This window comes from Orbicella franksi, chromosome 11, assembly GCF_964199315.1.
Source record: "Orbicella franksi chromosome 11, jaOrbFran1.1, whole genome shotgun sequence".
NCBI classification, from domain to species: domain Eukaryota; kingdom Metazoa; phylum Cnidaria; class Anthozoa; order Scleractinia; family Merulinidae; genus Orbicella; species Orbicella franksi.
Genome location: NC_138155.1, coordinates 3777501 through 3793588, shown reverse-complemented (window position 1 = coordinate 3793588; position 16088 = coordinate 3777501). Strand labels below are relative to the sequence as shown.

Here is a 16088-nt window from a genome sequence, read left to right as displayed (position 1 = left end):
TGGACCACTGCTGCTCTGTGATAAAAAAAAATATACCACGGGTCGGACTGCGCAGTGATTAATTAACAGGGAAGAGAAGGTTTCGGTTTATTTATCATCCTTCCCATTCCCTAGTTGTCTGTGAAGCAAGCGTTCCTACCACCTCCCCCACCACCCCTGTCCGTCGATTTTTGATTTCTATCGCCCCAGTTGTTTCGCGCGGCAACCCTTCGCTCGTACCAACGACTACCAGGCGGCTACGAGGTTCATTCGCTCACCATATTTCAACCTCTGTCATTCGATTTTAACTCTCTCCTGATCTTCTCACGATAGAGGTTGTAGAACAGGAGACCAAGTACAAGAATTAAGAACTTCTGGCCTAAGTTCCTGTCACGAGGCAGATTTTGAGTAGGGAGAAGATATCGATCTATTTGTGTACCTCTCCGTTTTGTTCCGTTTAGCTTTTTGTTTTACTCTCACCTCTCACTCTCAAAAGAAATAATCACCCATCTTAATGAAAGAAATTAACAGTTTAATTGTTACTTATTGTCGACAAAATTTATTTTGAACATCTTCAACATTTTTATAAAAACTATCACGATTCTTATTACAATAGTCAAACGTTGTCTTGAAAAAAAAGATTTTCAAGTCTTCAGAGTAGCCCTTAATGGCAGTTCAGTGTGTAATTCTGAAAATGTCTTCACATTATCAGTGCATTTCTGGCCGCTTAGAAACATTTGCGGTGGACAATGGAAGGGCCAGATTCGTCGTATTCTTGCTTGGAAATCCACATCTGTTGGAAGGTGGACAGCGAGGCCAAGATTGATCCTCCAATCCATACAGAGTATTTACGCTCAGGAGGAGCAATGATCTTGATCTTCATTGTGGGTGGAGCCAGAGCAGCAATTTCTTTCTGCATTCTGTCAGCGATTCCTGGGAACATGGTGGAGCCACCAGACAACACTGTGTTGGCATACAGGTCCTTACGGATGTCCACGTCACACTTCATGATGGAGTTGTATGTGGTCTCGTGGATACCTGCAGATTCCATTCCAAGGAAAGAGGGCTGGAACATGGCCTCAGGGCATCTGAAGCGCTCATTGCCAATGGTGATGACCTGACCATCAGGAAGTTCGTAGCTCTTCTCCAAGCTGGAGCTCGAGGCAGCAGTCTGCATTTCTTGTTCAAAGTCGAGGGCAACATAGCAGAGTTTTTCTTTGATGTCACGCACGATCTCACGTTCAGCTGTGGTGGTGAAGGAGTAGCCTCGCTCAGTCAGAATCTTCATGAGGTAGTCAGTCAAGTCCCTGCCGGCCAAGTCAAGACGAAGGATGGCATGGGGAAGAGCATAACCCTCATAGATGGGAACAGTGTGACTGACACCATCACCACTGTCAAAGACGATTCCAGTTGTACGGCCAGAGGCGTACAGGGACAGCACGGCTTGGATGGCAACATACATGGCTGGTGAATTGAAGGTCTCAAACATGATCTAGTGGGAAAAAAAAAAGAAGCATGTCAATAAATTGAATCAAAACTAGTCGCCATATCAATGCGTTACACCCTTTGATTGCGTGACAGTCTGCATTAAATTTGCTTACGAGGGGTAAGAGACTGCAAGGATATTTAACACAAGTACGAATACAGTTTTCGATTGCTTGCTAAATCCTCTCTCTCGCTTCCCTTATGCTATTTCTTGAAAAAGGAACAGAAACTTTCAGCTCCGTCAAACAGCATGTACTGTTTTCATTCACTATATAGAATTAATTACTGGTACACACGAGAAGACGCGGTTTGAAATGACAGGATTCAACAAGAGAAATCTTCATATTTTAGGATTTATTAAATACGTCTGTACGAAAAAATTTGTGCAGCAAGATTTGGCCATCATTTTGTAAACCACGGCTACGATTACTTGCCCTTGCAGTCTACTGTGATCAAAAACAATAAAGAAACTCGCGATTTAAATTATTGAACTGTGTTGTACTTAAACAAACAATACTAGCTCATTGTACGGTTCGAATCCGAGCTAAGTATGCCTTATCCCTGACCTGACCAATCACAGAGCAACATTACCTTATAAGGCAAAAGAACAACTCCGTTCAGGTAGTCAGGTTCAAAAATAACAAAATATATTTGACTTGCAAAACGAATCGGCTTGTGTACGCTAAACTTGAGCAATATAGTGGGCGGATTTCTCTTTATGACTAATTTTCAGATAGGCTTTCGTTACTTCGCAAGTGCTAAATTTTTCTACCGGCGTAGAGTTGCAACATTTTAAGATTCTAGCACAGCCTCGCCCATCTTATGCAACGCCTACCGGAAATCGTGTTTTCGATACTGGGTCCGCCGGATATGCAAGTATTCTTCTTTCGAGTATTCCAAGACAAGCAGCCCTTATTGAAATTTTGTTCAAGCAAGCGTGAAATACGAAGCTTATTATCATAAGGGTGCTGGGTGTGTTTGGAGCGAAAGTTTAAATCAGCTTTTGTAAGATGCGAGCTCAAAGTTCGATTCGAGGCCCCGTTTATTTAACTCACAAATATCTAAATCGAAAGGTAAACCGGCCACCAACTGAGAAAATTGAAAACAGAAAAATATTCAGAAGACTACAACCGTAGCAATAAGTTTTGTCACGTCTACAGAAAGGACGAACTTTACCTGTGTCATCTTTTCTCTGTTAGCTTTGGGGTTGAGTGGAGCCTCGGTTAACAGAACTGGGTGTTCCTCGGGAGCTACACGGAGCTCGTTGTAGAAGGTGTGATGCCAGATCTGAAATGTAAAACGGTATTCTTAGTAAATCAATTGCTCAAAACTTTGCACGGAAAGCGTTTAAAACTCACCTTCTCCATGTCATCCCAGTTGGTGACGATGCCGTGTTCGATGGGGTATTTCAGAGTAAGAATACCTCGCTTGCTCTGAGCTTCATCGCCGACGTACGAGTCTTTCTGACCCATACCGACCATCACGCCCTGATGTCTTGGACGACCAACGATGGAGGGAAAAACTGCACGAGGAGCGTCGTCTCCGGCAAAACCGGCCTTGCACATACCGGAGCCATTGTCGACAACCAAAGCAGCAACATCTTCATCGGCCATGTTGAGATTCTAGGGTTTGGAATACGAGGCAATTCAAAATTACAAGCTGACTGCGACCGCGAGCCCAACAAATTAAGTGACAACGCTGGGCTGTGACACTGTTTATATAAGCAAGCCGATTCGTGCAAGCAGCTGATTGGCTGAAATTTGTAAGCCCTTTCACACCCCCGGCCGGGTGATGTTTACACAGGAAGGTTTTGCGGAAAGCGAAATATTTGCATCTGCATCGCAAGTCTCGGTAAATTTGTAGCTTTTAACAATGAAACTGACTACTTTCCGACCATGACGCGCAGAATTTTGACACTTCTTGGTGAGATATAAGGGTTTCTATAGGTGTTGGGCTTTTTAATGTAGCCTGAAGCAAGACGAAATTTATTACCTTATATGGAATATTTCGAGCTGTTTCCGCACAAACGTTACGCACGTGCATTCCTGTGGATTCATGATGGATGTTACGCATTATAGACAAAACAGTTTATTCTCCGTAATGTTCTTTAGTCTACAGCTTGCTGGTTAAAATCTTTTGCGAGCGCTTTCGTATCGTTCAGCAAAGCTTAAAGCTGCTCTTTGATACATACGCGACTTCTCCTGATACTAACAATACAATGCTAAGCGGATACGTGATGAGAAAATAGGAAGACATCGACAGACAACAAAAGATTTGATGTAGTGCCAAATTCTCAGCAGGAACATTTAAAGAAATGTCTGGAAACCACTGACGCGTTAAAGGTGATTAATTAGTATTATGTAATAATTTTTGCATATAAGGAGTTGATTGTAAAAACTAAATGTCGGTTTGCACAGTATCATGTATCTAGCGACAGATCAAAGTCAGGAGGTTCTGGGTCATGAATTCAGAGCAAAAGAATTTCCGTTCCCGAGAATAAAACCGTTTGTTACTGGTCGTATTTATTATTACTCTAAACGCATTAAATCCATCACAGACATATAATACCGCAAGAAAAATACGGGAAATGGCCGTATATTATATTATTCTTGGAGCGTACTAATAACACGTATGCCTTGAAATTTTCCGTATTCGTCTGACGTAAAGGGTGTCTCAAATATTTTGTACGCCTCAAAGGAATAGGCCAGTTTCGATATATAAAATTTCCAACTTAACCCCGAGGCTCTATGGGAGATGAAAGCAAAATAGCGTGCGTAGCGAGCGTTCCTGCACGAGGCGAACGTGGGCCGCGCGAAAAATGGGAAGGAGAGGGGTGGGGGAGCGAACGGAACTCCCTCCCCTCCCCTACCCCCTCCTTCCACCTTCTTACTTCTTCCCATTTTTCGCGCGGCCCGAATGGGAAAAACTCCTTCGCGCGGCCCACGTTCGCCTCGTACGGGAACGCTTGCTACGCAGGCTAAAAGCAAACCAGAACATTCATTCATCCCGCAGCCTCGATGTGACTCCCAAGCCTCGGTGCCGAGCAAGAGCCGGCCAAGTTGGAATCTTAATCATCGAAATTGGCGTCTTGTACCCTCTCTCAGCTAAATTAAATGCAACTATTAAAGTTATGTTTGAGTCGGGGGATCTTGCCCTGTAAATTATCGAGCCCCAAATATTTCACCCAAGATAATAACGTTTTCAAAAGTGAGTATTTAAAAGTCCATTTAAGGAAATCATGATCTCAAATTATTTTACCAAGAAGTTTTTTAATGCAATTTTCATTGTTATTGTTTTTTTCTGGAACAGTCAGGATCGCGAGTGAAATTTCCTTTTAGAGTTAACATGCCACTAGAATAACGATTAGTTTACGAAACAAAGAATTTAAACACATAAATACTGAACTAATTTACCAACAAGTGATGGATGAATAAATGTATATATAAAAACATATAAATAAGTAAATAAAAAAACGAAGTCAAACTTGCTTTTTACAATAACTGTCTAATTTCTCGCGCGCTGACTGGCTCATTTTTATCATCAATAATAATACAGACAGATAAAATTTTACTTTATGCAAGCTTTAAGTTTAACTTGGACTTTTTTAAGTAGCCAATCAAAAAGCGGGAAAAGCTATTGACAATGTTGCGTCATTTTGAATACAATTCACTTATCCTTGTTTACGGCATGTTTACAGCGTCTTTTCCCCTCATTCATTCCCGGCATTTGACCAGTTTTGGGTATTGTAAAAAAAAAATTGACGTCAGTTTTTTATGTGTCTATCCTCTTATTGATGATAAATTTCGTCATAACATTATCAAAGTTTACTGCGGAACCACTTGCCGGCGGCTCGTGCTTCCACAGCCACTTTGACAATGTTATGACGCACTTATCATCAATAAGAGGACAGACGTATAAAAAAGTGACGTCAATTTGTTAAGTTGTCATGCCGTTAACATACAAAACTAAATAATGACAACGCGAGCACGCAGTCAGAACGGAAAAACGTAATAAGCATGCGCAAGTTTTGGCTTCGCGGGTCGGCCAGACAGAAGTTTGAGAAAATGGCGGGAATTTCATCGCTCGTGTAAACAGCAGCGGTAAGCAGCAGCATTTTAACGCCACTAATGGAAAGCTGGTGTATTGTTTTCGTGGGGGATCATTTTGTTTTTCGCACCGTAAATTCGCCTAAAGATGTAACCCGAAACCTTTATTTCCCGGCGAAATACGAGAAATTTCGATGCGAAGACACATTTCGAGGTCTGAAAATAAAAAAAATGCAGGGTATAGGACGCCTGAGCGCCCTGCTCCTCTTAGCCAGCGGGGCTCTGGCGGACACAAGATTACCAGATCAGACTCAATCGTTTACTAATGAGACTCCTGGTCCAGTTATCCGACCCCTACCCCCGGACACTTGTGGGGCATTTGTCATCTTTTGAAGAAATGTTGCAAATGTCCCCGGTGCGGCTAGCATCCTTGAACAAGACCCCACGTTGGAGCTTCGGAAAGACTGCAAATGCCCGACCCATAGTCACATTGGGTGGCAGGGACTGGGAACGAGTCCTATGACGTCACGGGTGTCATTAGTGTCTTCATGTCTCCAACCAATCCCTTGCGTTGAACCCCAGTTCACTACAGGATGTAAACACTTTCTTTAGTTCCAATAAATTAATTTGCATATCCGCTCTGTTCCGTCTAGATCGTCTCGCTATCACACGGCATGTGAAGTTTTCTCCTGATTCAATTCAACTGGTTAGCTATTAGAGGCTGGTCATGATGTAAAGGACACATCAGGCTGAAATCGTCTGATGCTTAAGGTATAGCCATAGACGCAGTTATGTTATATAAATCCATCTTGTTCTAATCTGGCGACAGTTGCAAAAGACCACAAAACGGGCTTGTGACATAAATACTATTAAGATTTATAAACTTTGCTATAGTAAACATTCTTACAAGTCTGTAATTTTAGTCTACTAGGCCGCAAATTCTATTAAAGCATCCCAATATTTCATATACTGTGGCTAAAAATCTTTGTAGCTCTGAACCTGAGCAAAATTTTTCTCTATCAGTATTTTCTCCCTCGGAATAACCACTGGACGATTTATTGGGATAACATCGACCCACTTTGCTTCGATATGTGCTGAACTGAGCTCGCTTATGTTCTCGTTAATGTATCTATTCTGCATGCAGACTTGAGAAAGATTAAAGGTTAGGAACGCCAGAATCCTAGTGATAAGCACAAAGCGAAACTGAAACCCATTGGCACCAGTCGCGTCAATTTGATGCATGGAAATTTGGGGAAACGTTGATTGGCGCGTCTTAGGATATTGCAAGAGCTTACTTAGATTGATTGGCTCCTGGAAGGTTATAGGAAGAAAGAGAGTATTATAAAATCGAGCGACGCGCAAATTTCTGTGGCTTTAACAACAGTACAAACAGGAAGTTACATGTAGTATAACTTATTTTTTTCTGCTAACTTTAGTTTGTCTTGTGGCAGTCTCGTGATCATCTAGGGCCGATCAACAACAGTCAAGGTCAGCCTTTTGTAGTTTGTTTTGTCTAAGTTCTCGGCTAGCTTTTAGCAGTTGGTCTCGCGATACTGAGTCATACTGGCTCTGAGAGTCAAGAGGTTCTCAGTACCTCTCAGCACAAGCTGGTTGGCCGCCAACATTTCATTCCCGAAGATGACTCCTTCCACTGGTGTTATGATAAAGTTTTCCCACAAAATAAATCTCATCCCTAAAACGATGCGCCTATTCCAAGAACGAGAAAACTGATTTTGTCACAGGTAGCACAATCTCAGTATGTGAGCGTCATAATATCGACATATAGTGTAAGAGGTCAACCCTAATTAATTATACGGAGCGTAGTTAATAATTAGACATGACCTTCGTTCTATAAAGACACTATATGGAACATACTTCTGTCGCTGTTAAGTGTACGAAATGAACATTAAAATTTTCCTTTAAACTCACCTAAGTTGTTTTCTTGTCGTTTCTTACGATTTTACAGCGTTAAAGGCATCTTGAGACTTTTTGTGAGCAGGGTGGTTTTCGTTCTAGGGGTGGAAAAAAAAAGCCTTACTCCGTTGCTATAAGCTGTAAAATCGTGATCATCTACGCTGTGTTTACTTAAACTTCGTTTTTTGGGCATAATCCAAGATTGGATTCTTAAAATCTAAAAACAGATTGAGTTACGTTTACTTACTAAAATCACTCGGATCATGGTACAACAAGGGGACCGAAGTACCCACTCTGGGCAAGAACCCTTCTGTCAGATTGGCCACCAGTCTGTCTGCAGAAAAATACTGTCAAGTTCAAAATATTAAAAAGCGCACAGCTTGTTATCGATCAGTTCAATCCTTTTATTATGATATTGGTCCAGGATCAAAACGGGCAAAATGAAATTTGCTCTTGCTGATGATAAATGGGGCACTTGAACTGTACACGGGCTTTTATAAATTTTAACATTTTTCTACAACAATTCTTCGCTTCTGTTGGATGTCCTTTTGGTGTTAAAGAGTGTCTTTTTAGTTTTTCAGAATTGTGGTCAAAATAGCTAGTGATACTTTTTGTTGATTTATCCCATTAGATCACAGAACCGAGTTGTACAGTTTAAGTCTGCAACTGACCAAGTTCAACCCAGCTGAAAACATTTGTTCTTAATTTCTTCCGTAGTTTTAAGCAGCACAAGCTTGGAAACCTAACCAGACCCCCATCATTCATGGCAAGGAGAGAAACCAATGGCACGACACCGCCTGTGGAAGGAACATTGGATTTTGAGGACGACACTTTAAGAGGTGGGTGAAAAAAAAAATACATCGCAAAATCTAAAATATCAAACTACTACTAATGCCCTTTACTGTACTCATATAATTTGCAGAGCATAAACTAGATTTTACTTCTATCTGGGACAAGCTACTGTCAATTTCTTCTTTTATATTTAAGGGTGTAATCTTTAGCAAACGTCTAAGTACTCTGAGATCAGGAACCCTATCATATTTCAAAGCAGGCGAAACAGAGGCTTTAAGAGAAGGCAGAAGGTAGTCAACCTTACGGGGGGTCCTTCGTGACTACAGATTTTATAGAGCAGTTGCTAAGGGATTGCTGAAGACGCTGTTTAAAGCAGAGCTATTTTGGGCCGTTTTGCAGTGCTAAATGGTGAATTTTATATGAGGGAACATTTGCTTTGAAAACTGAAAATATGATTTCGCGTGCGTAAGTAGTGCCAGTCCCAAACTGGGCGTTTAGAATTTTAAATCCCTAAAACTTGGAAGGAAAGAGGAAGAGTTCCGATTTTTCTTATGAATCAGAAATAACTTAGCCTTCTTTGTAACCCCACGTATAGAATTACTGTTTACAGGTAAAGGAGGAAAGCTACTGTAGAACGTCTGTTAATACGGGTGTTTATTAATTACCTCATAACTTTTATGATAATGCAAGCTTCATAAAACCCATACGTAGCATTAAGCACCTGGACGTTCTTAATCTATTGACACTGATTTAAATTTTCGGATATAGATGGCTTTTAATTTTAGGGGTTTTATATTCTGGTCACATGACTGGCCAAATATGGTCGTGGTTTGAAACTTTTGCAGGAGTCTTCAATGGAACAAACCTGTGCAAAAAGCTTATCATGAGAAGGTCTGGTTTTCAAAATATGACGGTTAGAAACCTTCCATAGCAACAAATTCAAGACGAATTAGTAGTTAAGAAGGACCCCCCTTAAAAAAGTATTTATAAAATATTTTACAAAACTCTCAAAGCAAAGTTGCCATTTCTTGTTTCAGCGATAGCAGAGGTGTACAATGATGACGGCAATGATGAATTCAAAAAGAAGGAATTCAATAACGCCTTACACTTCTACACGGAGGGAATTAAAGTGAACTGCAAGGATAAGGAACTGATCGCAAAGCTGTACAGTAACAGAGCAACAGCCCATTTCTATTTGGGTAAGATACAAAATTTCAGTTGATTTTACCATCAAGGTTTATATGTGCGTTTTTCATGAATCTGCTTTCGTCTCTATTAAAAGTACATTTCATACGGTCTACAGGAAATTTTCACGACACACTGAATGACGTAAAAGCTGCCAATGAGTTGCAACCTTCCTACATCAAACCCATAGAGAGAGGTGAGGTTTGTTGGGAAGTCAAAAGGTGTCTAATTGCTCCTAACCAAACCTTTTTAAAAAATATCTTGCAAATCCCGGGGTCGTTTCAAAAAATTTCTAGTCCAGGAAAGTTTTGTTTCAATTTTGTTGCACAACATTTTTTAATTCTAAAATTTACTTTGGAAGTATTTAAAAGATCTGGTCCATTTATTAATTGATTTTTTGATTGCTTGCTTGATTGATTAATTGGTTGGTTGGTTGATTGACTGATTGATTGATTAACGGACGTACTGACTGACTGACTGACCGACTGATTGATTGATTGATTGATTGATTGACTGATTGATTGATTAATTGATTGGTTAATTGGTTGGTTGATTGATTGACTGACTGACTGACTGACTGATTGATTGATTGATTTTATCCGGTAAATTTCTTTGATTGATTTTATCCGGTAAATTTCTTTAATTGTAGCCTTCTTCAATTTATTTATTATTACTTTTAACATATATTGCCTGTCAAACACTGCGTGTTTTCTTTTCAGGAGCAAGTGCATGCGTAGAGCTAAATCGGTATAAGGAAGCCATTAGCTGGTGTGATAAGGGACTAGCAGTATCCTTTGACGCTAAATCTATGTCAACTTAGATGATTCAAGCTGCATGCGTGCTCGTCAACTCATGCCATGAAAAAAGCCAGTTTTTTAAGCCAAGTTAGCTAAGAATATAATAATAATAATAATAATAATAATAATAATAATATTTATAATGCGCAAATTTCATAAAATTTTCAAATGCGCATGACAAGATTAAAAACGGAATAAAAAGGCTAAAAAGCTAAAAGGCTAAAAAGGCTAAAAAGCTAAAATTGCAATTAAAAGTAAACTTACAATATATGATGAAAACGTTTTCAGGCTATGTGAATTGTTCGCAATAGGTTTTAAAGAATGTAGACCAATTTCAAAATTGCAGGAAGCTCAAGATGGTTATTCGTTAATTAACGATGTTTTTAGATTTTGTGCTCTTTGGTACATATCACATTATGTTACTTATCTCAACTGTTCGAAGATAAACAAGAATAACCGGAAGTTGGTGGATTTAAGGGAAAAAGCTCTTGAAAAAACAAACGGAGTTAAGATGAACAGCAGAGCTGAATGTCAGTCTTTACAAGGCCAAGTAAGTCCTGTTAAGAGAACCAACAGCTGAAAAAATATATCAACATTTCTCTACCAAGCTGGTACATACCCTCTACGTCACTTAACGCACCCAAATGTTAGAGCTGTTTTCACTTTAGCGTCGAAAAGTAATAGTTTTGTATTACTGTACTACATGATTGACGTTTTCATCCAATTAAAACAGAACTAATCGCGACTCGCTCGCGCAAGTTTTCCAGTAATTCGAGTTCTGATTGGCTCACTGGATTGTCTGTGTTCTTTATGATTGGCTAGAGTGATTACTTTGGTTTTGCTTTTCTTTATGACAATTTACTAAGCATGGAGCGCGCATTTGTAACTCTATTTAGCAAATGCACCAAGTTATTTACAACAGTGGCTTCATTCTGTCCTTAGGATGATCATGATCGTGGTAGAGAGATTTGAATATTAATATTATTCTTATCTAAAAGCAGAATCATGCTAGCCTTCCTATCTATACGGAACTGAGGAAACAAAACTGTCAACAAGTAATGTCATTGATGCATCAGTAAAAAGTCAGAGGAAACTTCACTAGAACCTGAAAATGAATATTTCATATCTCCTCTTAAAAGACATTTCCACGGTTTCTGACGCCGTCTTACAAACACGGCAAAAATTACAGTAAATATATGGGGGAAAAGGCGAATCTAATGTCTAACAACTCACCGGAAAATTAACAGTTATTGAACGAGGTTGAGCAAAATAACATGATTTGTCAGTGGCAAGCAGATCAATTGTAATCTCCGAGACACTGACAAATCACGATATTTTGTGATAATCGAGTTCAATAATGATTTTTTTCATTCGATCACCGAGTTTGTTTTCATATCTGTATCACTCTTTGACGGCTCAGGGAAGCGATCCGCGATTTTTCACACGAGAGCGTGGTTGTAATTACCAACTAGCAGAATAATTCTTTGCACTAAGTATGAGCAGACCATGGGCGCTTTCCATTCGACCAAAAATTCCGGTGTAGATTTCCGGAAATTTCCATGGGTGAATGGTACAGACGTTTCCAGTGTGGAAAACGACAAGCCGCACGGTTTTGTTCCCTTGGAATTTTTCAATGACTTCGAGGTTTAAATCGCAAATATAGAAGCAAACAGAAGACTGATATGTCGACATCGTGACTTTTTATAGACCACAACAGCAGGAACCTTATACAAACCACAACGGCAGCGAAAAAGTCGCAAAACAAAGGGTTTAATGAGTCGTACAATGGTTCTGTACGCGTTATAAATCTTTGTACATTTCTTAGCCAACCTGTGCAAAACAAACGCGTTCATCACAGGGGCATTATTTTTATGAGACGCTTTCTTCACGAATTTAGCTGTAGCTAGTATTTATCGACATATAAGTGGAAAGACTGTTAAGTATTTCAATTTTCGAATACGCGTCGCCGTCACCCTTGCGTGAGATGTCCAACTCGCTGTCATCGCGGCCAAAAGAACTAGCGCTAAATAGAAAATTGCGAATTTGCATAAATTCCGAAAAAGAGGACAACCTCGTGAGGTGTACCCAAATTTTCCAACATATTTTCCTGGAAATTTCCGTTCCATTTGATTTTCATCCTGGAATTTCCAGAATTTTCGGTTGAATGGTTCGCTTTTCGGAAATTCAACAATTTTCCGGATTTTCTGCAACTTTTCCTTGGAAATTTCCGTACCATTTGTCCCCGTTTCGAAAATTTCGGAATTTTTGGTCGAATGGAAAGCGCCCCATTATTTGTAGGCAGTTATTTGCAAGCCACGTGGTGTGCTCTCGGCCAATGAAAAGGAAGAAAAAATGTATCGAATGATAATATGAGCCAAACTGCGGTAAATAATATTATGTAGACGTAGAAAAACAGAGAGGGAGAGATGGAAAAAAGTAGCCATGTTGCATTGAGTATTGTAACAATGGTAAGCAACCGAACTGTAGGTACTCTAAGTGTGTGGGAATTAATTCCAAAAATAAAATATATATTGATAAAAAAAATCTGCTCTACTCCAATAGAGAGTAACAAAAACAGCAGCAAATCAACTACGGGATAGGGCTGCAGAAGAGCAAGAGTGCTGTAATGTAAGCATTGGTCATGAAGTCCCAGGAACAACAAATAACCCTATAGACTACCTTCAAAAGCTCGCAAAATTGGCTCAAGAATCAGGCAACAGATTTGGAGAAGCACAGGCATATAGCAACCTTGGCATGGCTTATTACCGTCTCGGGCATTTTGAAAAAGCCATTCCCTGCTTTCAGCGTCATGTAATTATTGCTAATGAATTGGGAGACAGGATTCGAGAAGGTAATGCCTGTGGGAATCTTGGCAGTGCCCTTTACAAACTTGGGGATTTTAAAACAGCCATAAAATACAATGAGCTCCATCTTGAAATTTCCAAAGAACTGGGGGACAGAGCCAGAGAAGGACACGCGTGTGGTGATATTGGGGTCGCTTATTGCGGTCTCAAAGATTTTGAAACGGCCGTAGTTTATCTTGAACTCCAACTGACAATTGCCAAGGAAGTGGGAAATAGAGCTGAAGAAGAACGTGCGTGCCGCAATCTTGGCCAAAGTTACAACATTCTCGGAGATTTTAGAAAGGCCATAAACCTCAACGAACTCGGCTTAAAAATTGCGAAAGAACTGGGAGACAGGATAGGAGAAGAAAACATCTATGGCAATCTTGGCATCGCTTACAGCAATCTCGGAGATTTCACAAAAGCCAAGGACGCATGCGAACAGCATCTGAAAATTACAAAAGAAGTAGGGGACAGAATAGGAGAGGGGAACGCCTATGGTAATCTGGGACATGTTTATAGCAGTCTCGGAGATTGCAGAAAAGCCAAAGACGTTTTCGAGAAGCAACTGAAAATTGCAAAAGAGGAAGGGGACAAGACAGGAGAAGGAAACGCCTACAGCAGTCTTGGCAACATTTATTTCACTCAAGGATATTTTATAAAGGCCGTAGACTACTATGAACGCCACCTTCAAATTTCAAAAGAATTGGAAGACAAACTTGGAGAGGGAAATTGCTATGGAAATCTTGGCCTGGTTTATCATGTTCTGGGAGATTTTAAAACAGCAATAGACTATTTGAAACTCCATCTTAACATTTCCAGAGAACTAGGAAACTTGAGTGGAGAAGTAAGAGCATATGGTAACCTTGGCAACTCGTATCACATGCTCTCGGATTTCGAAAACGCCATAGATTCCCTTGAACTGAGTCTAAAAATTGCCAAACAAATAGAAGCAAAGCCTGGAGAAGCAAGTTCTTATGGCAATCTTGGCATCGTTTACCACAAACTCGGGGATTTCGAAAAAGCCATAGAGTATTATGAACTCCAACTCAAAATTGCCAAAGATGTAGGAGACAGGACTTCGGAAGCAAATGGGTATGGCAGTATTGGCCAAGCTCACTGCTGTCTCGGAAATTTCGAAAACGCCATCTACTATCACGAATTAGGTCTTGAAATTGCCAAAAATGTTGAAGACAGACAGGGTGAGGCAGAAATGCTTTATGGCCTTGGATCTGCCTTTGAAGCGCAGGGCATTTTATCCCAGGCAGTTGATTACTATCAGTCAAGTGTGAAAAAATTAAATGACATTAGGGCTGATCTTCAGCTAAAAGATGACTGGAAAATTAGTTTCCGTCAGTTTAGCGAAACTGTGTACGCAAGTTTATGGTGTACATTGTTAAAACAAGGCAAGGTTATCGACAGCCTCGCCGCTGCTGAGCAAGGACGAGCACAAGCCTTGAAAGATCTGATGAAGGCAAAGTACAGCATCCAGCCACCGTACGTTGAATCAGATACAATGGAAGAAGAGATCAGCTCCACGTCGAGATGTATGCCACCAAATACAATTTTCATAGCACTTGGCAAACAAGAAATCGTCTTCTGGGTGAGCCAGGAAGGAAACGATGTCAAGTTGAGAAGGAAGGAGATCGTTGAGAAATCTTCGGTGGATAATGTGACGACATTTTTGCAGTCCTTGGCACAAGAGACTCGGAAAGAAATTGATGTGCGGGCTGATGTGAAGTGCGAAGATCGCTCACTAGAGTTGAGAGACGAAACCCCCACAAATGACACATCAGATGAACAAGCAGGATCCCCATCGTTGCATCTTAACCAAACGTCCTTAAAGAAATTTTACGATCTGATCATTAGTCCTATTGCGGACTTAATTCGTGGTAACGAACTTACACTTGTTCCGGAAGGTCCACTGTGTTTGGTTCCGTACGCGGCATTCATGGATACTAATTCCAAGTACTTGTGTGAATCTTTCAGAATCCGAATGATTCCATCCCTGCTTAGTTTGAAACTGATCACAGATTGTCCAGTTGATTACCACTGCAAGACTGGGGCTCTGCTTGTCGGAGATCCGTGGGTGCAAGAAGTTAAATATCAGAGAAGAAAGCTTCGCCAGTTACCGTTCGCCAAAAAGGAAGTAGAGATGATCGGACGAATACTCGACATCGAGCCTCTCACTGGAACCGAGGCGACGAAGGATGCAGTGTTACAACGAATCTCCTCGGTGGCCTTAGTACACATTGCAGCTCATGGTCGCATAGAGACCGGCGAAATAGCCTTGGCACCAAGTCCTACACGGGCAACCGGGCGTCCAAAGGAGAAAGACTATCTTTTGACAATGGAAGATGTTCTGAATGCTAGGCTGCAAGCAAGACTGGTTGTACTGAGTTGCTGTCATAGTGGCCGTGGAGAGATTAAAGCTGAGGGTGTGGTTGGTATCGCACGCGCGTTTTTGGGAGCCGGTGCTCGTTCTGTTCTGGTGTCATTATGGGCGATTGATGACGCAGCCACTCTGGAGTTCATGAAGAGCTTCTACCAACACTTGGTCGAAGGGAAAAGTGCCAGTGAAGCTATGAACCGAGCCATGAAGTCTATGAGAGAATCTGAAGAGTTCAGTGGAGTGAAGTACTGGGCCCCGTTCGTACTTATCGGTGATGACGTCACATTGGAATTTGGAGCAACCAATCGGTTATCTTGAATTGTAAGTACAACTGTGCTTTGGGTTAGATAAAGAAACTTAGTAAATATCCATGTTTACGTACTTTTCGCGCAATAATGAATATTTACTAAGTTTTTTTATTTAACAAACTTTGCGCAACACAGTTTTGACGATTTTACTTCTCAAACTCATTAATAATTCATAAAATAAAAACAAACAAAATCCCAACCGTGAAGGGGGTTTGGATACCCGGTCTTAATTAGCATAGATTTTGACGATTTTACTTCTCCGTTTACTCCTTAGCTTTTGTTTCGATTGAGAAGATATATCAAACACTCGAGGCATGTTTCATCGGCTATCCAAACGCCTGGAATTT

At 40.6% G+C, this 16088-nt stretch overlaps 2 protein-coding genes across 3 annotated transcripts in view; one reads left to right on the top strand and one right to left on the bottom strand.

The window, feature by feature from the left end:
* Positions 1–490: 490 nt before the first annotated feature.
* LOC145502250 (actin, cytoplasmic) lies at positions 491–3164 on the bottom strand. The gene is made up of 3 exons (XM_081481501.1): positions 2823–3164; positions 2641–2751; positions 491–1471 (listed from the first exon to the last, which is right to left on the bottom strand). The coding sequence occupies exons 1-3, from the start codon at positions 3075–3077 to the stop codon at positions 707–709; spliced, it is 1131 nt and encodes a 376-aa protein (XP_081337627.1). The 5' UTR covers positions 3078–3164; the 3' UTR covers positions 491–706.
* Positions 3165–4905: 1741 nt separating this feature from the next.
* LOC145502638 (uncharacterized) overlaps positions 4906–16088 on the top strand; it is a 14026-nt gene continuing 2843 nt past the window's right edge. The window contains exons 1-8 of one of the 2 annotated variants that reach the window (XM_081481977.1): positions 4906–6281; positions 6947–6998; positions 8142–8263; positions 9254–9415; positions 9520–9597; positions 10121–10188; positions 10641–10748; positions 12761–15754. In XM_081481977.1, coding sequence (XP_081338103.1) covers positions 8188–8263; positions 9254–9415; positions 9520–9597; positions 10121–10188; positions 10641–10748; positions 12761–15751 — 3483 coding nt within the window. In that variant the 5' untranslated portion in view covers positions 4906–6281; positions 6947–6998; positions 8142–8187 and the 3' untranslated portion in view covers positions 15752–15754. The remainder of the gene's footprint in view (positions 6282–6946; positions 6999–8141; positions 8264–9253; positions 9416–9519; positions 9598–10120; positions 10189–10640; positions 10749–12760; positions 15755–16088) is intronic. The other variant, XM_081481976.1, reaches the window with a different exon arrangement.

Excerpts from the sequence above, each read along its gene's own strand:
- LOC145502250 (XM_081481501.1), bottom strand. The coding sequence starts at position 3,077 with ATGGCCGATGAAGATGTTGCTGCTTTGGTTGTCGACAATGGCTCCGGT. Across the intron at positions 2,752-2,822 it reads ACTGGGATGACATGGAGAAG|ATCTGGCATCACACCTTCTA; the intron begins GTGAGTTTTAAA and ends TTTACATTTCAG. Across the intron at positions 1,472-2,640 it reads ACAGAGAAAAGATGACACAG|ATCATGTTTGAGACCTTCAA; the intron begins GTAAAGTTCGTC and ends TTTTCCCACTAG.